The sequence below is a fragment of the Camelina sativa genome, chromosome 1, assembly GCF_000633955.1.
Source record: "Camelina sativa cultivar DH55 chromosome 1, Cs, whole genome shotgun sequence".
NCBI classification, from domain to species: Eukaryota; Viridiplantae; Streptophyta; class Magnoliopsida; order Brassicales; family Brassicaceae; genus Camelina; species Camelina sativa.
In genome coordinates, this window is record NC_025685.1 from 550628 (window position 1) to 575272 (window position 24645).

Below are 24645 nucleotides of genomic sequence, written 5' to 3' on the forward strand. Positions count from 1 at the left end.
AGTGATACACGTAGAATGGATGCTTATAGTTTGTGGGATTTGGTTAAGGAGATTGGTGAGAAGGAGAATAGTTGTGTTTTGAATTTGGAGATATTGAATGAATTGATTGCCTTGTTTGGGAAAATTGGTAAATCCAAAGCTGCTTTTGATGTTTTTACTAAAACCGAAGAGTTTGGCTTTACTCCGAATGCGAAAACATATTATTTGACATTGGAGGCGCTTTGTAAGCGGTCGTTTATGGTTTGGGCATGCTCTGTATGTGAGAAAATGCTTAAGAGTGGTGTGTTGCCAGAGGGAGAACAGATGGGTAACATCATAACTTGGTTTTGTAAGGAAGGGAAGGCTGAAGAGGCTTACTCAGTTTACGAATTGGCAAAGACGAAAGAGAAATTCCCGCCTCCTAGATCTGTGGCTACTTTGATAAGTGCTCTTTCCAAGAACGATGGGACTATTACGTTTGCTCAGGAGTTGTTGGGTGATTTGTCTGGAGAAGCTAGGCGACAAGGGATAAAACCATTTTCTGATGTTATCCATAGTTTATGCAGGATGAGAAATGTTAAAGACGCTAAATCTTTGCTTTTGGATATGATTTCTAAAGGGCCTGCTCCTGGGAATGCGGTTTTCAATTTGATTGTCCATGCTTATTCGAAATCTGGAGATCTGGATGAAGCTAAAGAGTTTTTGAAGTTGATGGAGAGTAGAGGTTTGAAACCGGATGTGTACACGTACACTGTCATCATCAGCGGTTATGCTAAAGGAGGGCTGATGAGCGAAGCTCAAGAGGTTCTCGCAGAGGCGAAGAAGAAGCATAAGAAGCTAAGTCCTGTGACATATCACGCACTTATCCGAGGTTATTGCAAGATTGAAGAATACGACGAAGCTCTGGAACTTTTGAAAGAAATGGATCGTTTTGGGGTGCAGCCTAATGCTGATGAGTACAATAAGCTGATACAATCATTTTGCCTCAAAGCTTTGGATTGGGAAAAAGCGGAGATGCTCTTTGAGGAGATGAAGCAGAAAGGCTTGCACTTGAATGCGATTACTCAGGGGCTTATAAGGGCGGTTAAAGAGATGGAATCTGAAGCCAAGGTAACGGAAAATGGAAACTTACTTGCTGAAGCGTAGAATTTCGATCCGATACTTGTCAAAGTTCTAACAGTGTGGATTAGCTTTGAAGATGTTTTTTCTTGGTTTGAAATCCCGGAAGATACCTGGTTTGTTCTTTTGTTACTGGAATCATCTTTTGTACTCCAGTATTCCCCAATAAGCCTTTACAGTGTTCAATCAAGGTTTTTTTAAAGCTTTTTGATTCAAGAAGTGATTCAGTTTACCATGATCATTGTTCTGTTTGTATTTGGTTTTCTAGTAAGATAGCATCTTTTGATTTTAGCTCAGGTTTCAGTTTCGATTTCAATATTTCAGTTGAGAAAATTGATCTTCATGTTCAAAGTTTTGAACTTTACACTTGCAAGCCCTAATCCTTCGTCTGGAAACTTTTGTCAACAATTTTTAAAAGTGCCATTAGCATTGGGACACACTTTTTTAACAACTAATTGCATACTTTCAAACTCTCTAAGACCAACTAATACAAACACAAAAATGTATTAAAGCATTATCATCATTGTTAATAATAATACCTTGGAGTAATTAAATTAAATAAAACAATATGAAGCTTATGAAACATTAAAAATTCAATGCTGTTATAACAAAAATCAGGAAATTCTAACGACCACTTTATTTTTCTTGCCTGCAGAAAGAACAAGACCTTTCCCTTCAACAATATCTTCTTCTTCAACTCTCTTATTCTCATCATCCACTCTCTCATTGTTCATATAAAACCCACCTTGTTTCAACATTCTCCTCGCAGCAGATTTACTCTCAAACAAACCCGCAGAAACCGATAGATCCACAATCGATGAACCCGAGACTCGATCAATAGGCAGTGAGCAAGAAGGTATATCCTCTGCTATTCTCTCAATCAAATTCCAATCAAGCTTTGTCTCAGCTCCTGGTCTTAAAGCTTCTGTTGCTTTTATGGCTTCCTTCAAACCCTCTTCACCATGTACAAATCTAGTTACTTCTTCAGCGAGTTTGATTTGCGCAGTATTAGGAACATACCCGGGTTTGCTCATTTGATCTTCTAAGATCTTTATCTCATCCAAACTCAGAAAAGTTAGGGTCTTTAAGAAACGTATCACATCAACGTCTGGAACTGAGAAGAAGTACTGATAGAACTTATAAGGGGATAGCATCGAAGGAGAGAGCCAGATTGCTCCATCTTCTGATTTCCCGAATTTCGTCCCGTCGTTTTTCAATAGGAGAGGAAATGTTAGCCCGTAAGTTGCTTCTTCTGTATGGAGAATCTTCCTGATCAAATCAGTTCCAGCTGTTATATTCCCCCATTGATCACTGCCACCTATCTGAACATTGATCCCTTCGTTCTTGAACAGGTGAAGAAAATCATAGGCTTGCAACAACTGATAAGTGAACTCGGTGTAGCTCATACCTTGTTCTGATTCTAATCTCTTCTTAACACTCTCCTTTGCCATCATAGTACCAACCCTAGCAAACCTACCGACTTTGTTCAAAAACTCGAGCATTGTCATATCTTTCCACCAGTCATAGTTATTAAGAATCATATAAGAGCTACTGGAACTCGGATTACTACCAAGAATCTTGATAATGATTTTCTTAATACCCGAAATGTTTTTCTCCAGTGTATCAGCGTCAAGCTCAGGTCTTTCTAGGCTTTTACCAGATGGGTCACCAACCCGTCCCGTGGCACCACCGATTAAACCAACGGCTTGATGTCCACATCTTTGGAACCAAGAAAGCACAATGATACCAAGTAGATTACCCAAGTGTAAACTCTCAGCAGTCGGATCAAACCCGCAGTAGACCCTTAGAGGAGCTACTTTAGGATCAGAAGAAGCAGACCTGAGATTCTCGCTTGTGACTGACTCGAGGAGTCCTCTTTCTTCAAGTATATCGACTACATTAGGGCGAGAAACAGTTTGTGTTACTGTCTCAGGAGATGAAGTAGATTGAACTGAGCACTTAGCAGAGGAGAACAGAGGAGTAGTAGAAGTGGAGTAAAAGTGAGGAACTTGGACCCTTCTGAAGAAAGTGGACGAGGATATCTCAGTAAAAACAAGTAAAGAAGCCACACGTAAGGGAGATGATAAGGTCCTGGAACAAATAGGAAAGATACTCCTTGAAGCAAGCGTCATTCCTGTTGCATATGCCATAGATTTATTATATGCTTGGAACCTCTCTTGACTAACCAAGCTGGTAACTACAACTGCAAACTAAATAGAAACACCAATTAGCTGAAAATAAACAGATATTTGCAAGAGTTAATAGCCAAACTGCTGATTCCAAACCCAAAAATTCTCAGGCAGGCAATTTGACAAACACCTTATGGGCATTGTATCATATTATTGCCCCCATAAACACAGTAACGAGTTGATCTCCAAAAATGGGAACTTCAAACAGAATTATAAAGGAATCCAAAATTTTTTACACCAAACTATAAAGGAATCCCCATCATTGCATCGAAACAGACCCAGAGAAACTAGCTACTTGGAGATAACAATCCCAACTTCAGCGAAATTACAACACACCTAAATGTATACACATTTAAACTTCGAGAAGAAGATGAAGATGATCAAGTGAAAGAGCTTACTTTACTGGTTTGCAGCTCCGGGAATAGAATTTGTTTTCGACCTTCGCTTCTTCCACAGATCAATTTGCTTCAGATTATTCGAAACAAGATAGAACCTTAATGTCTCTGGTTTATTTACTAACCGGCATCAATTTTGATTTAAATCGGTTAAGATACAAAACCGAGATCTATAAAATTGAGGTAAAATACTTTAGATTTCAACTAAGATAAACCAAGGAATCTCAAGTTTATTTGGATTAAACCGGACTAAGTTTGGTTAACAAAACCGGTCTCCTTAAAACCCAGTAAAGAGCACCACCGTCTTAAGACTTTCTGAAGAAACCAACTACATAAAACAAAAACCCTTCCGAACAAATTTTTATTATTGGAGCGAATCAATGGTTTGGGGTCTCTTTCCCGTTGATCCACTTTCAGGTGTTGTTCTCCGTTAGAATTCTATTGGCTTTCTAGTGAACGAGTTTGATATTTTTCCTGTTAAAATTTTTCATCTTTACGAACATTTTGCTCCATTAATTGCAGTTCTAAAACTATCCTATGAACTTGGAATCACTATTTCAGTGAAATTTGTCATCAGCTTTAGTTTTTAGTTGTTTGTTCACCATTTTAGCAACTGTTTTCTGATGAATGTGTCAGCGAAAACCCCAAATTTATTCTGGGTTTATGCTTGAGAAGTGCGTTTGTGTTAGCTTTGGTCTTGCTTTTAGAAAATTTCTTGTTTTGTAACCTTATTCGTTGTAAAATGGTTTGAATCTATGTGTATCAGGTGAAGATAAATACTATATCTTTACAAAGGGGATTTACAAGATTGGCCGAAAGGGTATTGATACAGATTCTTCAATATTTTAAAACTTTCATTAGTCTTCTTCTTGCTCGTGTTCTGTGCCCTCATCATGGGGGTTTTTGTTTCTCTGTAGGATGTGATATAATTATCAATAAGGATAAGGGGGTATCTAGGATCCACGCAGAGTTAACTTTTGATGCAACAACTGTTTCAACCTCTCGGAGGAACAAGTCTTCTGATGAAACCTCCTCATTTGTTATCCGTGTCAAAGATTGTTCAAAGTATGGGACTTTTGTCAAAACGGACCTGGCGCCAAAAGATAAAGTTCATGAGCTACCTAATAAGGAGAAAATTCTCAAAGATGGAGATGTTATCACGTTTGGTACAGGTTCAGCAACTTACAGGTATTCCCAACTTGTCAGTGTGATGTTTATTTTGGTTGTAACTTCGTTTAATATGGCTTATATTCGTCCCTTTTTAAAATAAATCATTGCAGGTTTTCCTTTGTTCCGCTTGTATTTTACTTCTGCCCTTCCTCTGAGACCTTTAAGGTGGATCAGTCTGTACAAGATGCAGTTTCATCAATTGGTTAGTGTTAAACGTTATCCTCTGCGCTCATGGAGTAAAATTGGTTAATGTAGTTTCATATTACCCGCATTCCCTGAAACTATGTCGATATGTAGGTGCTCATATTTCTCCTACCTTGAGTGAGGAGTGCACTTATGTGCTTCTTGAACCTCGTATGCAAGTGAATGAAGCACTGGTCAATGCAATTTTAGCCAAAAAACCAATCATTTTGACAAATTGGGTGAAGGTACGTGTGAGAATTTCATTGTCATTACTTGTCTGCTAATTGGTTTTTAACTTCACTGGTTTGTCTAGCTTCTCGCAGAGAAGCGTATCTCCAGCGAAATTCCCGGATACAGCCAGTGAGTAGTACTTACTGTATTCAGGTTATAGAATTAAAATAGAATGAATTCTGCTGTTACTGACATTCAAATAATCAACGTTATTTTAGGTACAGACCATCAGTGATGATTGAAGAAGCTTTGGTGGATGTACTAGAATTAAACGTCCGTGAAAAATATCTAGAAGGATATACCTTTGTGTTGGAACCAGTAAATATGGTATAAGCTCTTATTTTTCCCTTAAAAGAATCAGATTCAACTGATGGTTCAAAGTGATTTTTGTTATAGGTCTCAATAGATCTTAGTCTTGCTAATTACTGTATTGATGAACTATGCATTTACCCATTCATGTCTTTTTCTTTATGCAGTACAGATTTGGTTGCAGCTTCCCATCTTTACTTAAAGTATGTGGTGCAGAGACTGTTACCATAGCAGAAATTAGCTCCATGAGTCAGGTTTGTGCTTTTAAATTGTTTTGCTCATTTTCTCTTTCTATAGGTATCCCTAACCGTAATCAACTCTGCAGGATTCTCAGTATGGAGAAATTAATCGCATAATATGTGTCATCCCAAAAAGTTCAGGAGACAACTTTGGCCGTTTGAAGCATCTCAGTCTGTTATCTAGAGTGAACGAGATGGATTTAGTATGCGCAGTCTTTTCCGGAAATCTATCTTCGACTTCACTGATACTACCTTCCGGTGAGTACAAAGAGCCAGATATGAGTGCTTTTCTTGGGACTATGAATCACAAAGCACGGATCTTGACACATTTTCTGTTTGTAGTTGTAATTTCATCCTCGTGCTCTACGGATGAGACAGTGGTAGCGGATTCTGATGCCGAAGAGGAAGAAACAACATCGTCTGTTCATATGATTGATGCTACTGAAAAGGCAGAAACACCAGAGAAGCCTGCTGCTATTATAATAGAGGATAGTCCTGTGACGATAATGGAAGAAACTATGAATTTGAATGAGTTTAAAGCAGATACTGAAAATAGAGGCCTCATCGACGAAAAGAAGTCAGGTGATAGTGTGACAATCCGAAGGGATCGGAATGATGAGCCTGAAACTGGGAACTCGGAGATTATATGCACTCAAGATCTAATTGTTAGGGACTTGCGACCATCTAGAAAAGTTCATTCTACAGGAGAGGAAGGAGTTGTGGACTTCAAGCGATTCAGAAAGGTAAAAACAGAACCTTTGGATTCTAGACATATGTAGTGTTTGCGAGATGATGAGTTTTTTCTTTGTTTTGTTAGCGAAATGTTACATGCGGAAACAGCTTCGGTAGCCTAATACCTTTTGCAAAGGATCCATACAAGTAATCCCGGGTCTTTTCTCTTGCTTGTTAGCTAGCTCGTATTGATTTCTCCCATATGTTTTCTTGACTATTTTCTTCGGTGATGCCAGAGAATACGACAGTGGGGACGTGACAGATTTTATGAAAGAAGAGAAGAAAAAAAAGCAGATGGAAGCCATTGCAGAGGACTTGTTTAACACCGAGAAGGTGTCAACTTTATTATCATCTAACATCAAAATCTAAAGATAATCCAGCGATTCTCTTTAGACTAATATCGTAATTTGCAGGCTAGAAAGCGTGGAACGGCTGGTTCCATTCGCGGGTTTCTCACTCGAGGTTGAGGTTTCAAGGTAAAAAATGGTTGCAACTCTGTAAATTTCTCAAGCTTGTTTAGTCCTCTCTAAGCTTTTTTTTTCTTTGTGTGTTTTATTGCAGGACTATTTCAGAGTGAATGAGAAGAAAGAACCTCTGGAAGAACGTACGTTTGAGAGTACAAGGCATGACTCTGGATCACTAGGAACTAAACCCACAAAATCTTGCCTTTTTTTTCTTTCTTTTTTTTGTTCTTCATGACTTAAAAACACTGTATGTATATACTGGGAAATGTAGTTATACACTTAAACATAACGGAAATGATCTTTGGGTATCTCTGATGAAAACAAAAATTCAATCTTTCTTCACAGAAACATGTGGCTATTACTTGTCTGTTAACTCGAAAAGATACAAAAGTTTATCCTTTCTCTTGTTCTAAAGTACAAGCAACAATGGAGTGGCCATGGTCGGCCATCGCTGCTGCTTCTTCTTCTGTACCTTGATGAGACTTTCTCCTCACTGCAACTAGTCGGAGCTGCAGCCACTTTGGTTGCTATATACTTGGTGAACTTTCCGGAAGGGAACGACTGAGACACTTTTTTAGTTCGTACTGCTTTACAAACTTGTTATGAAGTTGAAAGAAGTATCGTAGTATCATTATGTTCAATATACGCTCTGTATATAATAAAGTGAATCATCTTAGTTAAGAGTTAACCAAAAAAAAGCCAGGTTTCAATATTTTATAATCACATAACAAATAAAGTTGCACAATTCGATACAACAGAAGCAGATTCTCTTACTCCCTCCACAACATTTACAATCAGAGATAAAACAATACTCCCAAACGGAGCCAGTATGGTAATACAGGTGTGGGCAGTTTTGGATTAAGTGGTCATCTTATCTTCGGGTTTAGCTTCCATCTCTGACTTATCAGCCACATCAGCAACTAGTCTCTCGACAGGCACTTTACTCACATCCCATCGCATGCCTATATCTGAAATCAAGCGACTAGCACAGTACATGCCATAGCCAGCGACAGCCAGACCACCAAAACCTGCAACAAACCTGAGTGGTGAAGAAAGAAGAACACTGCCAGCTGCAACAATTGAAGCGGCTTGACCGCTCCTTCCCACGTCGGTGTTAGCCACAAGCAAACCAGTTTTGCAATAGATGGCAAAGTCTTCACAGTTGTTCTTGAAAACATTGTACACACCAAAACCATTTCGCAAGAGAAAATTAGCACGGTAAATGGCTTCTTCTGGAGGATCTGAAGGTGCTATTGTGCAGACGCCGCCTCGAGGTTTGGCAAGAAAAATAGCAGGGGAGACACCGTACTCAAAGACATAGAGATCACCTCCGGCAAGGAAACAATCAAGGCAAGAAGAGATGACACCGCCAATATTGGGTCGCTCTCCGCAATTAGGACAAGGGTTGTCTCCATGATTATGGGATGAATTAACGATCTTGTCCAAGAAAGTCCCAGTTCCAGTCTCTTGACCATCCCCACGAGTGAAATGGTTGACTTGTCCATCACCAACATAGATTCCTGCAAATCAACTAATCACATTGTCAAATTCAGGCATTTTAAACCTATATAATAACTCCTACAATGAGAATAATAAACCCTCATGGAGTCTTACAACGATCAAGGATCACAATCTAGCTTTATAACAGGGAACAGCTAATAAAATCACAAACTATTGATTTGGGTCAAAACAAAAGAATCACAAATAAGCTCTTCCCCAAATTCGAAATTTCCGCAAAATCTCAAATAAATAATCAAAATTGAGAGACAACTACAATTGGAAACTGAATCATCTCGCATCAACCATGAATGTGGAATGTAAATGGTGTCAAGAGCGAGATCGAACCGTGATGAGCGTAAACATAGGCCTGACGCCATGAATAGATGTGATCGCCTGGTTTCACTTCGTCTCTGGGGATTTTGTTGGAGAGAAATCCCATCTTCTCGCCGACGAAACGGAGAACCACAAATTATAAATTACCCCCTCCGTCTCCGTCTCCGTCTCCGTCAGAGAGAGAAAGATCTGATATTGCTTAGTGTGTAAGGGTTTCTCATCTAAAATCTTAAAACTTTTCTTAAAGTTCCATAAAGGAAGAAGAGAGATTTTTTTCCAATTTTTAATTAAATGCAAAATCTATCTCCTTGCGGAACGACACCGTTGCATAATTGGGCCTCAAATATGAGTCTGCATTAAATAAAAGCCCAAATTAAAGTCCAAACTCTTCACCTCTACCCTTATTAAGCCTCTAAACCAAAATCATTAGCCTGAGACGGGAAGAGAGAGTATAGCCATGGAAGTCTCAAATCAGAACAGGAAACGGAAAGCAATCGACGCCGGACATGGCCCCCCGCCGCCGGCGTATCGAGGCTCTGCTGGTTACGAAGCTAGCGATGTAGATCTTTCTCTCCTTGAAGCACTTGAGAAGTCTTCGCACAATGCAGTTGAAGCGCTTGATCTTAAAACCCTAAAAAAGCTTGTCCTCTCCTTCGAGCGGCGTCTTAGGGACAACATAGCTGCTCGTCTCAAGTATGTTGATAATCCAGAAAAGTTCGCTGACTCAGAGGTTGACCTACACGACGATCTTCAAAAGCTCAAGGTTCTCGCTGGAGCTCCGGAGCTTTACCCGGACCTCGTCGCTTCCAATACGGTTCCTTCGATTGTGAATCTCCTCTCCCATGAAAACTCCGATATCGCCAACGATGTTGTTCAGCTTCTTCAGGATCTGACCGACGAGGATGCCTTGGAGGATAATGATGACCAGGCGCGTGTTTTAGTCGACGCGCTGGTTGAAAACAACGTGCTCGAGCTCTTGGTTCAGAATATGAATCGTTTGTCTGAGGCAGACCCAGACGAAGCCACAGCTATATACGCAACATTGACGGTAATTGAGAATTTGGTGGAAGTGAAGCCTTCTGTAGCTGAATTGGTTTGTGAACGGACGAAGCTATTGCGGTGGCTTCTGACGAAGATTAAGGTGAGGGAATTCGAAGGAATCAAGCAGTACGCGTCTGAGATTCTTGCGATTCTGCTTCAAAACAGCACGGTGAATCAGAAACGGTTAGGGCAGATGAATGGTGTAGACGCTGTGCTTGAAGGTGTGGCCATGTATAAGTCCAAGGATCCTAAAACTCCTGACGAGGAAGAGATGTTAGAGAATCTATTTGATTGTTTGTGTTGTCTCTTGATGCCATTAGAGAACAAGGAGAGGTTTGTGAATGCTGAAGGTGTTGAGCTGATGATTATTATCATGAAGCAGAAGAAATATGCTTACGGTTCTGCAATTCGAGCTCTAGACTTCGCCATGACAAATTATCCACCAGCATGTGAGAGGTTTGTGGATGTTATGGGACTGAAAACAGCGTTTGCTGCTTTCATGGGTAAGGCAAGTTTTTCAATCCCGTTTCTTCTTACCATCGTTTGTTAAAAAATGCTTGAGAAGAACAAAGTAATGTGAAAGAGTGAGATACTGTGGCATACTTGCATATTGATTTAGTTCAGTTCTTTGAATGTTTTAGATTCCACTAAACAAGAGTATCAAAAGGGAGAGGTATAAGGAGGAGCTAGAGGAGCGGGTTATTTCACTGATTGCGTCATTATTTGGTAAGAAGGGAAAGCCATATGTGCATGTAAAAAAGTAACAGTGTTTTCCTTGCATGTACTTGATGTTAACTCTTTTTGGTTTTCTTGGCTTGTGACTGTATTTTTCAGCTGGGATTCTAAGGGGTTCTAGGAGAGATCGTTTGTTAAGTAAATTTGTGGAGAGTGAATTTGAGAAGATTGACCGGCTCATGGAACTGTATATGAGGTAATATTACTGTTCTGTTTCTCTTCAATAATATTCCATTTTAAGCATTCGATGAAAAATCCAAGGCTTCTTCTTTGTAGTGGTGAAGGCTATGGTGAAAAGCAGTTACCTAATAGTTGTGTTTCCCCTCTCATTATTGTTTTCACTTGGCAGATACTCTGATAGGGTCAAATCAGAGGCCGAGAGGTTAGACCAGCTTGAGCTTGATGACCTTGAGGTAATATTCACTTTTATCATTTTCAGAAATTTGATGTTTTCATTCTGAGCTCGAATCTGTTGATGAACTGATTTCACTGTTTTTGACTTATCAGTTGGATGAAGATGAGAAATATAATCGGAAGCTAGAATCAGGCCTCTACAGTCTTCAGGTTCGACTAAGTTTAATCATATCCAGTTTCATGTCCATTTGGGAAATGGCAAAAGTGCCTCATTTGTGTACATATGCTACATTAGACACTTATACAGTCCTACACTTGCTTTTATCTTCTTTTTCTAGTTGTTATTAATCTTGAGTAACGCTTTCTGTGAAATTGCAGCTTGTTGCTGTTATTCTGGGCCATATATGGTGTTCTGAGTAAGTCCCACCCTTAAGAGTACCCCACCAAAAAAAATACATTCCTGAGCTTTCGCTTCAGACATACTAATTTTGTAATCAAAACTTGATGTAGGCATTCTGGAATGAGAGCGCGGATCGAACTGTTACTGAAGCAACAGAAGCTTAGTAAAACTGATGTCAAGCAGATTCTTCAGGTTCTTCTTCTCTTCCCTCGCCTAAAATTAGTCTAGACACTAATTAGTTAGTGAGTTGACTTGACATGGATAAAACATTTGAACAATTTGATCCACTGAAACCATAAGACTTAGTGCTAAGGACTGTGAGACATAAGTTTGTAATATAAACCCTCAGTTGCCGGTAGGTTTTTATCTTTTGTGGTTAGTGCAATTGCTAACATACACCCTTAACAGGAATATCACGACAACATTGGAGATCTTGATGGACCAGAGGAGAAAGAACGAGGACAGGCGAGAATTCAATTGTTCATATCGGCAATGTGATTTAGAGAAGGAATCAAGAACATGGGAAATATCGCCAATGGCTTTGTATTAGTTTCCAATATAGAGACTAGAGAGAGACTTTTTGTTTCCAATATTGTGTTTGACCTTTCGATTGTTCTGAGTTGTTACTTTACTTAAGATCGTTTAGCTGGCAGATTTCTTTGCGATCGGTGTTCAAATTTCAGGCTCGACTGACGTGAGAAAGTCTCTTTCTAGAAGCGTACGTATATTCGTTTAGTTGATAACAATGTACAGACAAGTGGACGTGCCGGAGTGGTTATCGGGCATGACTAGAAATCATGTGGGCTTTGCCCGCGCAGGTTCGAATCCTGCCGTTCACGGTTTTTTCTTATTTTTTTTCTTATTTTTTTTTAAAATTGAATTTAATTTTCGTATACGTGCGAAAATGAGACCACGTGTGCTCCGCAAACGTCGCCGTTACCGGATCACTCCGGTAAGAGAGTTATTTTATCTCTCCCAAATCCAAACGAAATCTCTTTCTCTCTCAATCGCTGTTGCTGAAAAAATGGAGAAGTCGAGAAGTGTCTTGATCTTGTGCGGTGACTACATGGAAGACTACGAGGTCATCTCCTTCCTCTGTTACTTCTTTCTTCTGTCTTCCTTCCTTGTTCTTATAATTCAGTTACTTAAATGTATGTGGCTTCTTCTTCTCTCAGGTGATGGTCCCGTTCCAAGCTTTGCAAGCTTTCGGAGTCTCCGTCCACACCGTCTGCCCCGGTAAGAAAGCTGGTGACTCTTGCCCCACCGCCGTTCACGATTTCTGTGGCCACCAGGTTTCTCTCTCTCTCTCTCTCTCTTTCGATCTCCATGTGTAGCTAGCTGCTTGATCTATTGATATACAATCCATTGAAACTAATTTTAGAAATGCTTCATCTCTATTGAGCTTCGAATTGGATGATAGAATTGTATTGTTTCAAGAATTCAAAGGAGAAACACTTTTTTTCTAATTTGTATTTCTTAGAGCATTTGCAGACCTATTCTGAGTCACGAGGTCACAATTTCACGCTCAATGCAACATTCGATGAAGTTGACCTTAGCAAGTATGATGGATTGGTTATACCAGGAGGACGTGCTCCAGAATACCTGGCATTGACTCCATCTGTTGTTGAGTTGGTTAAAGATTTTTCAGGCTCTGGCAAGCCCATTGCCTCTATTTGCCATGGGCAGTTGATATTGGCAGCTGCAGACATGGTTAATGGTCGAAAGTGCACAGCTTATGCAACTGTTGGACCTGCTCTTACTGCTGCAGGGGCCAAGTGGGTCGAACCAGTAACCCCGGATGTTTGTGTTGTTGATGGTAGTTTGATTACTGCTGCTACATATGAGGGTCATCCTGTATTTATTCAGCTTTTTGTCAAGGCTCTGGGCGGTCAAATAACTGGAGCTAATAAAAGAATCTTGTTTCTCTGTGGGGTAAGCGACCCTTGTCATATTTTGTTGAATCAATTTATGAATAGCCATGTTTTTTCATTCATTTTGCTTTTGATTGTGCTATAGAATGATTCATGTAGTTAAGAAAACGTTTTACTCGTAGGATTGGACAGGCTTTTCTAGTTATCTCAAACATAGGTTTTGTTGTTGGTAAATGAACACTACCGACTCGGGTTTCTTAAACATCACAGTTTTGGTTACTTTTTGACCTTTGCAGGATTATATGGAAGACTATGAAGTCAAAGTCCCTTTCCAGTCCCTTCAAGCGTTGGGATGTCAAGTTGATGCGGTTTGCCCAGAGAAGAATGCTGGTGATCGCTGCCCAACTGCAATCCATGACTTTGAGGGTGACCAAACATACAGTGAGAAACCAGGCCACACTTTTGCTGTAACTACTAACTTTGATGGCTTAGTTTCCTCGAGTTACGATGCTTTGGTCATTCCTGGAGGCAGAGCACCAGAATATCTAGCCTTGAACGAACATGTCCTTAACATAGTTATNAGTATGATGGATTGGTTATACCAGGAGGACGTGCTCCAGAATACCTGGCATTGACTCCATCTGTTGTTGAGTTGGTTAAAGATTTTTCAGGCTCTGGCAAGCCCATTGCCTCTATTTGCCATGGGCAGTTGATATTGGCAGCTGCAGACATGGTTAATGGTCGAAAGTGCACAGCTTATGCAACTGTTGGACCTGCTCTTACTGCTGCAGGGGCCAAGTGGGTCGAACCAGTAACCCCGGATGTTTGTGTTGTTGATGGTAGTTTGATTACTGCTGCTACATATGAGGGTCATCCTGTATTTATTCAGCTTTTTGTCAAGGCTCTGGGCGGTCAAATAACTGGAGCTAATAAAAGAATCTTGTTTCTCTGTGGGGTAAGCGACCCTTGTCATATTTTGTTGAATCAATTTATGAATAGCCATGTTTTTTCATTCATTTTGCTTTTGATTGTGCTATAGAATGATTCATGTAGTTAAGAAAACGTTTTACTCGTAGGATTGGACAGGCTTTTCTAGTTATCTCAAACATAGGTTTTGTTGTTGGTAAATGAACACTACCGACTCGGGTTTCTTAAACATCACAGTTTTGGTTACTTTTTGACCTTTGCAGGATTATATGGAAGACTATGAAGTCAAAGTCCCTTTCCAGTCCCTTCAAGCGTTGGGATGTCAAGTTGATGCGGTTTGCCCAGAGAAGAATGCTGGTGATCGCTGCCCAACTGCAATCCATGACTTTGAGGGTGACCAAACATACAGTGAGAAACCAGGCCACACTTTTGCTGTAACTACTAACTTTGATGGCTTAGTTTCCTCGAGTTACGATGCTTTGGTCATTCCTGGAGGCAGAGCACCAGAATATCTAGCCTTGAACGAACATGTCCTTAACATAGTTATAGACTTCATGAATTCTGAGAAACCAGTTGCATCTATTTGTCATGGACAACAGATCTTAGCTGCTGCTGGTGTCCTCAAGGTCTATTGTTCCTTCGTAGCTCCGATTTATTCCCTCTAACCAGTTCTGTGAGGAATTTTGCTTTATGTGACCTGATTACAATTTACTGGCTGGTGTAGGGAAGGAAATGCACTGCTTATCCAGCCGTGAAACTGAACGTGGTACTTGGAGGAGGAACTTGGCTAGAACCAGATCCAATCCACAGATGCTTCACTGACGGGAATCTGGTAACTGGGGCAGCATGGCCTGGACACCCAGAGTTTGTGTCACAGCTAATGGCTTTGTTGGGCATTCAGGTTTCATTCTAAGTTCCATGTAATGTAAACATTCCCTTTCACGCGGAATCCGTTCTACCCACTTGTTTACTATGTTCTAATATGTGTAAAACTTAACGGGTATGTTATATGTTTGGTGCTGCAATCTCCCATGTTACCATTGTTTCTCTCGTCTGTTGAATAGCTTACTGTCAAAAAGATCACCAGAGCTACGTCGTATTCGTCTTAGAATTTTGACCTTTTTGTGTCGATAGCGATGCTGTTTTTTGCACATCGATATGAAAACACCTGGGCCGAGAGAAACGAAACATGCGCCCAAATAGTATAGGCTGAGAAATGATAACTCAAGGCAGGGCCCGTTTGACCCACAAGAAACCATATACACACACAGTATGTTATCATCGCTTTGTGAATTTTCGATCATGCCGCCGAATATGACTATGAGATCCGTCATGTCGCTGGTAAATCGAAAGATAATCATGAATATCGGAGGAAGGAGATCGATGGAGGCTTGCCGAATTGCATGCTTAGAAATCCTTGAAACCGTACCTAAAGATATGATAAGTAATAAACATAATATTTTTTTCTGGATGATCATATTTCTTGAAACATTTACACAATACAAGATAAAATCTTTTTGCTCACCTCACCTATAGGGATAACACACCAAGATTTTACATTTACATACAACCAATTATTATGGTAAATTAAGACATGAGAGAGAGAGAGAGATTGGATCATCCAGAACCAGCAGACGACGACCTAGCTGTTTCAATCGCTGCAACCAGATCATCATATTTCGCACCAGTGACTTCCTTGACGACCTTGTTGTCCTTCAATATCTTGAAAGTTGGAACCACTCTTAGTCCTAGCTCCTTTGCCAATGGCTGCCACCAATAGAAAAGAGTCAAAAGTTTTTTAGCAACAACAAAGGAGAAGTACATAGAATCATCGTTGATGAAAGTCTTCTCTTATCTTTAGATACTATCATGGTTCAATAGATAGAGATATTGGGCTATAGAGCACAAACCCGGTTATCTGGATTGCAGTCAAGCTTTAGAAAGACAACGTCCTCATACTTCTCTGATAAAGCTTTGTACTTGGGAGCAATCACCTTACATGGACCACACCTGCATATACACAAGATATCCAAAGAGACCATCATTAGTCGGAATGATGACCAACATCAAAAACCAAAACATCCACTATGAAATCAAATGAACCACATCTGCAGAAGAAGAATCTAACTGAGAAGACAAATCCCTCAGCTAAATAATTTTTGTATAAGCAAATGATGAATTCAAGGGAAAACAAAAAAAAATCAGGTATCCAATTGAAGAGAAGATATGGACGTTCTTCGTCAGTTTAATGATTCCATCGGTTCTGCTCTATGATCAATCGGTTCATCACAACAAACCAATTGAGTTGGAATCATAAAAAAAATAGTTAAAAGCAGAGAGGAGGAGAAGAGTACCATTGAGTGTACATGTCAAGTACGACAAGCTTATCACCGGCGGCATTAACGATGGGCCAGAAGGTGTCCTTATCAACCTCCGTAACTTGACCAACACTTACATTCACGGTTTCTAAGCTACACCTCACCACCACAGATGAATCTCTTCTTTTCCAAGAATCCAACGACGAGCAGAAACCAATCTTCGTCGTGTCGACGCCGGAGTAAGGGATCCGGCACTGTTTCCTCCTCGATGGACCGAATCCTCCGGTGCTCGGAGCTAAAGCCGTCGGAGACGGAGCGAGGCGGAGGGAGAGAGGCATTTGTTTGTGGTGAAGCAAAATAATTTCGAAAATGTTGAAATGAACTCAAGACTCAAAAAGACAAGAGTGTGTCTGTGTGGTGAGAGGTCGCAACGGACTGAGCAAATCATTTATTTGGATACTATAGCGAAAAGCCGGTGTTATCCTCGAATAGCTGCGGATGAACAAGTATATTCGGGGGTATTTACGGTAATTATTTGATATCGTGATAGATTGAACGGGCGGTGTAGAATTCTTCGAGGAATTAAGATTGATATTTATGTTTTTTTCACTGAAAGTACGGTTCGGTCCCTTAAAATGATGAGACAAATATGTATTTCTTTTATTTTTCCATAAATATAACTATTTTTGACTAAATTACAAAATCAACCCAACAACATGCCATGATACCAAAAAAGAAGAAAAAATAATAATAAACACAACATATTCATTCGTACGTACGTACATGTGAAAAAAATGAAAAATTTTATTATATACAAGTGAGAAAATTAATAAGTTACAGAAACAATTGCCGCCAAAGTGGTGAGAGCTAGTAGCAGTTATTTCAGTTTCCTTCTTTATAAGTAAGTGTGTGATCATAATTTTTGTTATTACAATACTTCCTACTGCTAATTTTTTAAGTCGGTCTTTAAAGTTAATTTTGATACGTTTGTTTAATTATTGAATTAATTTGGAAAGTACCAACCAATTTTTTTTCTTCTTTCATGTGTGTAATATAATAAGTTAAGTTAAGTTCTTCTCTTGTCCTAAACCTTACTCCACCGCCAAAGCTATACTTCATCTCTTTCTTTTGCTTTTTTCTCTTTTCACTTTTTCGTTTTTCTTTTTTCAACTAAAAATTAGTTAAGGGGTACGTATATCTCCGGTCATGGATCTCAAGCGGAGACAATGGTTCTTGTCAGTTATTTTGCTTTCGGCGGCGTTGCTAATTGGGCCGCAGTATTCTTCGGCGGCGACGACGACTCCGGTATTTGAAGTTCGAAGCAAGTTCGCTGGAAAAAGAGAAAAAGATCTTGGAGCTCTCAAAGCTCACGACCTCCACCGTCACTCTAGGCTTCTCTCCGCCATCGATCTACCTCTCGGCGGCGATAGCCAGCCTGAGTCTATTGGGTTCGAATCGCCGTTATTAATCAAAAAAACCTGTAATTTTGGGAATTTTTTGTTGTCGTCCTCTTTGTAAAGAGACAATACTAAAAAAAAATTGGGAATTTTATTTAACAACAAAAATAAAGTCGGAATTTTTGTCTCTATAAATGCGGAATCTGAAATTAAAAAAAAAAAAACTTTTGAGCTTTTTATTGGTTTTGAATCTATTGAAGATTCTCTCAACTCTTTGATTGGTTCTTGACTCTTTTGTTCTTACACTATGGTAAAATGTTGATTCATTGTTCTTTGTTGTTTTGGTGTTTTAATTTTTTTCAGTTTATACTTTGCTAAAATCGGATTAGGAACTCCATCAAGAGACTTTCATGTCCAAGTTGATACAGGAAGTGATATCTTATGGGTGAATTGTGCTGGTTGTATCAGATGTCCTAGGAAGAGTGATCTGGTATATATACCATCTCTTTTATCCCTTCTAAACAAGAAAAAAAAAGAAAGAAATAAACAGATTTTTTGAAGGTTACATATATGTTTCACTATATCTTTCAGGTAGAGCTGACACCTTATGATGCGGATGCTTCGTCCACTGCCAAATCTGTTTCCTGCGATGACAGCTTTTGCTCTTACGTCAACCAAAGATCTGAGTGTCACGCAGGCTCTACTTGTCAATATGTTATCATGTATGGAGATGGGAGCTCTACTAATGGATACCTGGTGAGAGATGTTGTGCATTTGGATTTAGTTACTGGAAATCGTCAAACCGGTTCCACCAACGGAACTATTATCTTCGGGTTAGTTTTAGTTTTATAGCTTGTGGCTTGCAAATCTCTTTAGCATTGTGCCAATTTTAATCGATATATGTGGGGTCTTATATACAGATGTGGGTCTAAACAGTCTGGTCAACTTGGTGAATCCCAAGCTGCAGTTGATGGGATAATGGGATTTGGACAGTCGAATTCATCGTTTATATCGCAGCTAGCTTCACAAAGAAAGGTCAAAAGGTCTTTTGCTCATTGTTTGGATAATAACAGTGGAGGCGGTATCTTCGCCATTGGAGAAGTTGTGTCACCTAAAGTAAAGACTACTCCTATGCTCTCTAAATCGTAAGTGAAATGCCTTACTCTCTTATAGTTTGTTCTTTTTCTATTTCCTGTCAAAAAGGTTTTGAATTTCTTAACACTGGTTGTGTAACTCTTTTTGACAGAGCTCACTATAGTGTCAACCTCAATGCAATTGAAGTTGGTAATTCAGTTTTACAACTTTCTTCGGATGCGTTTAATTCTGGAGATGACAAAGGAGTTATTGTTGATAGTGGTACTACTCTGGTGTATCTTCCTGAAGCTGTTTATAAGCCGTTAATGAATGAGGTCCAGACTATGTATGTTACTTGTGAATTTCTTTCTTCTGCCTTCTTCTATAAAGTTCTTTAACACTTTGTTTTTGTTTTTGTTTTCGTCAGATATTGGCTTCACATCCTGAGCTTACTTTGCATACAGTTCAAGATTCGTTTACATGTTTCCATTATATAGACAAGTAAGAATCTAACACATTGCTTTGTCATTCTCAGTACTTAGTGTTTCACTAATGTTTGAACCTTTACTGTCATTTGCTCTTAGAATTCAAAGGGAGTTGGGTTTAGCTGAATGATGTTTGAATGACTGATTTATTATACATCAAGTATATGATGTTTGATGTTTTGACACTCTGAAAATTTACTGTCCAATTCACAGATTAGATCGGTTCCCAACTGTCACTTTCCAGTTCGACAAGTCTCTTTCATTGGCGGTTTATCCTCGGGAGTATCTATTCCAAGTTCGAGTTAGTCCTTTTCAGACTCTTTTACCTTGTTCGTGTTCTTGTTTTCTTGTTCTGACATAAAGACTGGCTATAGGAAGACACATGGTGTTTTGGTTGGCAAAACGGTGGATTGCAGACTAAAGGAGGAGAAGAATTAACAATTCTTGGAGGTACATAGCTTTTTTTTAAGATGACTTTCATCCTGCAAATGCTGTAAATATGAGTCTTGATTAATTGTCTCGCTGCGCAGACATGGCTCTCTCTAACAAGTTAGTTGTCTACGATATCGAAAACCAAGTCATTGGATGGACCAATCACAACTGTAAGCATTACAAATCCTGTCATTGTTTTTTTCGTTGCCACAAATACTAAGATTTGGAGCTATAACTGCAATGAATACTGAATCACACAGGTTCAGGAGGAATACAAGTAAAGGATGAAGAAACTGGAGCAATCTACACTGTTGGTGCACACAACCTCTCATGGTCGTCGTCTTTAGCTATTACAAGACTTCTTACACTTGTTTCTCTCTTAATTCCTTTCTTCTGTTACATGGCTTTATAGTTTCAGATAAAACCCTCTTTGGAACAAAATTTGTTTTAAAATATTCTCATTTTTATTTATTTTGAGAGAGGAAGAAGAGATTGACAACAAATCTGTAGTTGGAATTGGAGCTTTTTGAACAGACAAAAACAGGAAAATACCCAACAGACTGACAAAATTAAGCCTGAGGGGCTTTCACAGAATCACAGACACAAAGCCATTATTACATGTGATGTTTTTTTCACTCTTCTTTACTGACAAGACCAAAAAAACAGCATAAACATCAACAAGAAAGAAAGACATAAACAAAAGACAAAATTGACAAAAAATTATGTTCCAAAACCAATTTATGACTCAAGGAAAAGAATAGAGATCAATGTAGAAAGTTGAAAAGGAAAACAAAAAGACACAGTACCTTCTTCTTCTCTTGGGTGATTTTATTTGATATGATCTATCACCTCTCAAATTCTTCATTTCAGCTCTTCTTTCTCTTTTCACTTTCCAGGCACAAATCTTGGCAAGTTCAAAAGTGTATTAACTCTTGCAACACCTTCTAGTGCAGAATACTCTGTTCCAGGTTCTGTATCCAAGTTATCCTCTTCTTTTATCAGCTTCTCAGCTTCACTTTCGTCGAGAGCAATCTCTTTCCCCGTCCTGACAGTACTCGAACGGCCAAGACCGCTTGGTCCTGATGCATCAACATTCTCAGTTGCGGCTTTTAGTTCTTCGCCTACTTCTTCATCTTCCAGTCTGGAGATGGAAGATGATGTAGATATGACGTTTGAGTTGTTGGCGTCTAGATACAAGCAAACAGCGGCACAGTCATCGACTTTGGAAGTCGGGTATTTGTATCTCCAAGCTCTAACCGCAGACTCGACTATAGCTCTTGCTGCAGTGGAACGTGATGGAGCTGAAGCTACAATCCCCACTACATCATCATTTGAGAGAACATCCCAAATCTATCACACGAACATAATAACATTAGAAATGTGAGCAAATTTGCAAATAGAAAAGGAAATGTGACTGAGAGAAAGAGAAATTACCCCATCAGTAGCCAGCACAATAAACTCATCTTTCTCGGTTAAGCGACGGAAAGATACATCAGGTACAGAGATTAGGCCAAAATCTTTAAGGCAAAAGTCTCCAAAAGCACGTGCCATTGCAAGTCCAGGTGAGTCACAGTTTGGCAGCCAAACTCTACAAACCTCAGGTTCATCTCTAAGAGCAAACACCCGTCCACGACATTTTCTTATTCTCTCTGCCTCAGCTGTTATATCAATGGGCAAAAAAAAAATAACCCAATAAAAGTAAATTAGTGGATCCATCATACATCCACAGGACAACAGCATACATCCGCATAAGGAATAATCATTCAACCTGGGAGATTTGGCTTAAGATCCACAGTAAGTTGAACAGAGTGAAGAGCATTGTCACTGTCTCTTGTACCCATTACAGCTCTAGAGTCTCCAATATTTCCAACAACGAGATACTGACCCTGGAATATTGCAGAGGATACATAATAAAGATCAAGAAACAGTGAATAAGGCTTAAACTAAAAACATACCAAACCGAGACAATACCTGCTTGATCAAGGTTACAGCTGTCGTCCCACTGCAGAAACAGTCAACACTTCCATGGAATTTCAGTTCTCTATCCATAACTTTAAAAGCCTTAAGAAACGACTCTTTCAGCGTCTGAAACAATTCCGGATGGGATTCCATGTTCTCCTCCTCCTCCATCTTAGCAGATGTCCTAGGTTCTTCTTCAGCAGATACAGAAGCAGCAGCAGCAGCAGCAGTATCTTCAGAGTTGTTAATGTTGGTTGCATTGTTAACGGTGTCGGTAGTGATAGCCTTTAGAACGCCTTCAACTGGTACTTTTGCTTCCCAATAAGTACTCAATTTGAGAGGGAGATTGTCTCTGACTCTCTTTGCAACCATATGACCATATGGACCATGCCCATCAAACACTCCACAGAAGACTGTATCTGTCCTCGAACCAAAATTCTGAGCGTGAAAACAGGAAACAATCAGAATCATTTGCATAGATCGGTAATAGAACCAAGATAATCTGGTGATTCTACATAGATATCAATATTTCAGATAGAAGCAGTGGAGAAACAATATAAACTATGAAAAAAACATAAATAGAAACAAGAAAAGAAAGGTAGGACTGTTGGAACAAACATACCTCCCAAACAACCATGGCATCTTGGTTAGGCCCTTTCTTGCCTTGTTGAGTGAAGATACAAGCAGCCTCACTTGATCCATTCAAGAACATCCGTCCAGGGACCCGATGCAACGGTTCTTCTCTCCTGTAATCAAAGGAAGAGTTCCTAGAGCCAGGTCGTTTCTTGGAGTTCTTCCTCTTCCTCACACTAAACCCAGGAGAGCAAGGAGAGCCCGGTCCAGGGCTCCTGGTCTCAGCAGATAAACAGGACCCCATTCTAAGGGCCCTGATTATATTGAGAAGGCAATCCAGACCAACAATGGTACAATCACCCCCACGGTCCTCCAGTGGGAAAGATTGAAGCTTTAGATCACGATTCTCGCCGGAAAGAGCAATGATGATTCAAACTATGCAAAGAGATCTCTGCAAGAAGAAGACAAAAACTCTTTATTAGATCCCCAAATGATCAGCACAAAGAGCAAATGATGATTTGATGATGATTCAGTATGCAAGAAGACTTACAAACCTCAATTTTTAGTTGCAGCTACTTTCTGCAAGAAGACTGACTAAATGATCACATATAATTCCTCTCAACTGCCAGTACATACATACACCCACTAGTGAATCTTAAACCCAAACCGTCGAAATTGAATGAAGAAAAAACAGAATAAAAAAATCAAGCTTTCCAAAGCTGACCACCAAGAAAAAGGCAAAGGTGAGAGACTTCTTCTGGGTCTGACCCCCCTTTTTGAGTCTTTCAAATATGTTTATTTGTAAACACTAATGTAAACCCAAAAGGAACAGATCTACGTAGATTTTTTTTTCTATTGCCACCCACCACACAGACACACACACACACACGGAGAAGAAATTAAGAAAGAGAAGTGTGTTTTTATTTTATTAATACATGAGCCATCAATCAAAGAACAGCGCTTGAGAAAGAGACTCAAAACACGAGAATCATGAAAACCCTTTTCGTCTTTCTCTGTTTCTTCTTCGTCTGCAACCAATCAAAAGAAGAAATCACTGAGATAAACAATTGAACTCTCCACAAAAAAAAAGAATCAAACTTTACCTATCAAAATTTAGAAAAAAAAATTCACAATTCGAGCTGAAAGGAGACTCACCAGGATACAGATCAATCAAAAGGATCTCAGAATCAGATTCAAATCGATGATTTTTGAGCTAGGGATTCTGTTCGTGCGTTGATAGATTATTAAAAAAAAACAAAAAAAAAAAAAGAGAAAAGATGAATATTTTTTAAAAGACGAGAAAGAAACGCAACCACCAACTACAAACCCGTTCTTTCTTCTTCGTCTTTCTACTTTTGTGCATGTGCGTGTAGAGAGAGAAAGTAGAAGAGAGAGATAGAAACAGTAATGGAGGAGATGGGTCACTCGCTCTCTCTCTCTCTAAACTTATAACCAAAATGTATTAATTTTGTAATGAGATTTTTTTTCTTTGTGATGACTGATTTTTTTATTTTATTTGTATGTGTCTGTTTTTGTGAATAATGATTTTTTTTTTGGGGTTTCAGGCTGGCACAATTAACATGGGGTTGGATAAGACGTTTCTTACACATAATTTCCCGACATCCACTAGAATATAATCATATATTATAAGAATTATTATTTCTATTTTTTGAAAATTAAAAAAAATATATATATATCCAATACAGATCATTTATAATTTTATATTATTATTTAGATCAAAATCATATATAAGGTCTCTCAATCAGTCAATCAATCCCACATGACATGATGAGAGAGGGTCTTTATCAAATTTAATCCATGATTTACATATGCATGCTATTTGGTGCGTTAACCAAAACAAAAAGAAAAGAATACTAACCACTCTGAATAAAACGCTGAATTCTTCTATAAATGATCATACAATTACTACTTTACTTATTTTGTCCTATTGATCCGCTTCGATTTTTTTTTTCTTTTTCTTTTCTTTTTTTTTTAACAATATGAAAGAAAATTACACATTTTATTTGAAACCTAAAATTAATACTTGTCACTTATGGTGTAACAACAACTCTATATGCATAATGCATATATAACTGATTGTTTTATTGAAGCTAAAACAAGTAGAGAGAGACAAGAGTCGATGGAACACATGAGATGTGTGAATAGAGAGAAGTGATCTTTGTTAACTTGAAGCCACATGTCGGCAAGGAGGCACAGAATCCAACACGTATCAGTT

The 24645-nt window shown here is 39.1% G+C and overlaps 9 protein-coding genes and 1 non-coding gene across 13 annotated transcripts in view; 6 read left to right on the forward strand and 4 right to left on the reverse strand.

The window, feature by feature from the left end:
- Positions 1-1394, forward strand: part of LOC104703091 (pentatricopeptide repeat-containing protein At3g02650, mitochondrial) — a 5772-nt gene extending 4378 nt beyond the window's left edge. The window contains exon 2 of the mRNA XM_010419033.2: positions 3-1394. Coding sequence (XP_010417335.1) covers positions 3-1125 — 1123 coding nt within the window. The 3' untranslated portion in view covers positions 1126-1394. The remainder of the gene's footprint in view (positions 1-2) is intronic.
- Positions 1584-3795, reverse strand: LOC104777440 (tyrosine--tRNA ligase, chloroplastic/mitochondrial-like). 3 transcript variants are annotated; one of them, XM_010501737.2, is made up of 2 exons: positions 3686-3795; positions 1584-3308 (listed from the first exon to the last, which is right to left on the reverse strand). In XM_010501737.2, exon 2 carries the CDS (start codon positions 3246-3248, stop codon positions 1713-1715), a length of 1536 nt encoding a protein of 511 aa, XP_010500039.1. In that variant the 5' UTR covers positions 3249-3308; positions 3686-3795; the 3' UTR covers positions 1584-1712. The 3 variants fall into 3 exon arrangements, with proteins under 3 accessions (XP_010500039.1, XP_010500171.1, XP_010500108.1); XM_010501869.2 differs by having other exon boundaries at positions 1584-3232; positions 3686-3764; XM_010501806.2 differs by having other exon boundaries at positions 1584-3301; positions 3686-3764.
- Positions 3999-7318, forward strand: LOC104777744 (nijmegen breakage syndrome 1 protein-like). The gene is made up of 14 exons (XM_010502087.1): positions 3999-4099; positions 4449-4502; positions 4600-4870; positions 4963-5054; positions 5150-5280; positions 5349-5395; positions 5485-5593; positions 5743-5829; positions 5901-6072; positions 6157-6557; positions 6632-6693; positions 6783-6879; positions 6960-7022; positions 7108-7318. Exons 1-13 carry the CDS (start codon positions 4063-4065, stop codon positions 7011-7013), a joined length of 1614 nt encoding a protein of 537 aa, XP_010500389.1. The 5' UTR covers positions 3999-4062; the 3' UTR covers positions 7014-7022; positions 7108-7318.
- On the reverse strand, positions 7667-9094 carry LOC104778340. Its single transcript, XM_010502804.2, has 2 exons — positions 8856-9094; positions 7667-8530 (listed from the first exon to the last, which is right to left on the reverse strand). The coding sequence occupies exons 1-2, from the start codon at positions 8947-8949 to the stop codon at positions 7869-7871; spliced, it is 756 nt and encodes a 251-aa protein (XP_010501106.1). The 5' UTR covers positions 8950-9094; the 3' UTR covers positions 7667-7868.
- On the forward strand, positions 9283-12013 carry LOC104778252 (beta-catenin-like protein 1). The gene is made up of 8 exons (XM_010502690.1): positions 9283-10392; positions 10526-10610; positions 10719-10815; positions 10969-11032; positions 11127-11183; positions 11352-11389; positions 11484-11565; positions 11782-12013. The coding sequence occupies exons 1-8, from the start codon at positions 9301-9303 to the stop codon at positions 11869-11871; spliced, it is 1605 nt and encodes a 534-aa protein (XP_010500992.1). The 5' UTR covers positions 9283-9300; the 3' UTR covers positions 11872-12013.
- Positions 12131-12212, forward strand: TRNAS-AGA. The gene has a single exon. It is a non-coding gene; the product is annotated as a tRNA-Ser (tRNA).
- Positions 12319-15221, forward strand: LOC104778106 (protein DJ-1 homolog D-like). Of its 2 annotated transcripts, XM_010502581.2 has the most exons (7): positions 12319-12454; positions 12549-12665; positions 12865-13305; positions 13541-13826; positions 13907-14199; positions 14435-14797; positions 14896-15221. In XM_010502581.2, the coding sequence occupies exons 1-7, from the start codon at positions 12398-12400 to the stop codon at positions 15082-15084; spliced, it is 1746 nt and encodes a 581-aa protein (XP_010500883.1). In that variant the 5' UTR covers positions 12319-12397; the 3' UTR covers positions 15085-15221. The 2 variants fall into 2 exon arrangements, with proteins under 2 accessions (XP_010500883.1, XP_010500808.1); XM_010502506.2 differs by lacking the exons at positions 13541-13826; positions 13907-14199 and having other exon boundaries at positions 12320-12454.
- On the reverse strand, positions 15631-16927 carry LOC104778013 (thioredoxin F1, chloroplastic). The gene is made up of 3 exons (XM_010502405.2): positions 16526-16927; positions 16082-16181; positions 15631-15938 (listed from the first exon to the last, which is right to left on the reverse strand). Exons 1-3 carry the CDS (start codon positions 16825-16827, stop codon positions 15789-15791), a joined length of 552 nt encoding a protein of 183 aa, XP_010500707.1. The 5' UTR covers positions 16828-16927; the 3' UTR covers positions 15631-15788.
- Positions 17578-20380, forward strand: LOC104777928 (aspartic proteinase-like protein 2). Its single transcript, XM_010502290.2, has 10 exons — positions 17578-17937; positions 18250-18376; positions 18478-18719; positions 18807-19031; positions 19133-19295; positions 19388-19461; positions 19659-19746; positions 19820-19895; positions 19976-20047; positions 20138-20380. Exons 1-10 carry the CDS (start codon positions 17696-17698, stop codon positions 20287-20289), a joined length of 1461 nt encoding a protein of 486 aa, XP_010500592.1. The 5' UTR covers positions 17578-17695; the 3' UTR covers positions 20290-20380.
- Positions 20462-23807, reverse strand: LOC104777833 (probable protein phosphatase 2C 33). The gene is made up of 7 exons (XM_010502194.2): positions 23565-23807; positions 22964-23437; positions 22459-22860; positions 21849-22274; positions 21646-21763; positions 21312-21535; positions 20462-21227 (listed from the first exon to the last, which is right to left on the reverse strand). Exons 3-7 carry the CDS (start codon positions 22711-22713, stop codon positions 20763-20765), a joined length of 1488 nt encoding a protein of 495 aa, XP_010500496.1. The 5' UTR covers positions 22714-22860; positions 22964-23437; positions 23565-23807; the 3' UTR covers positions 20462-20762.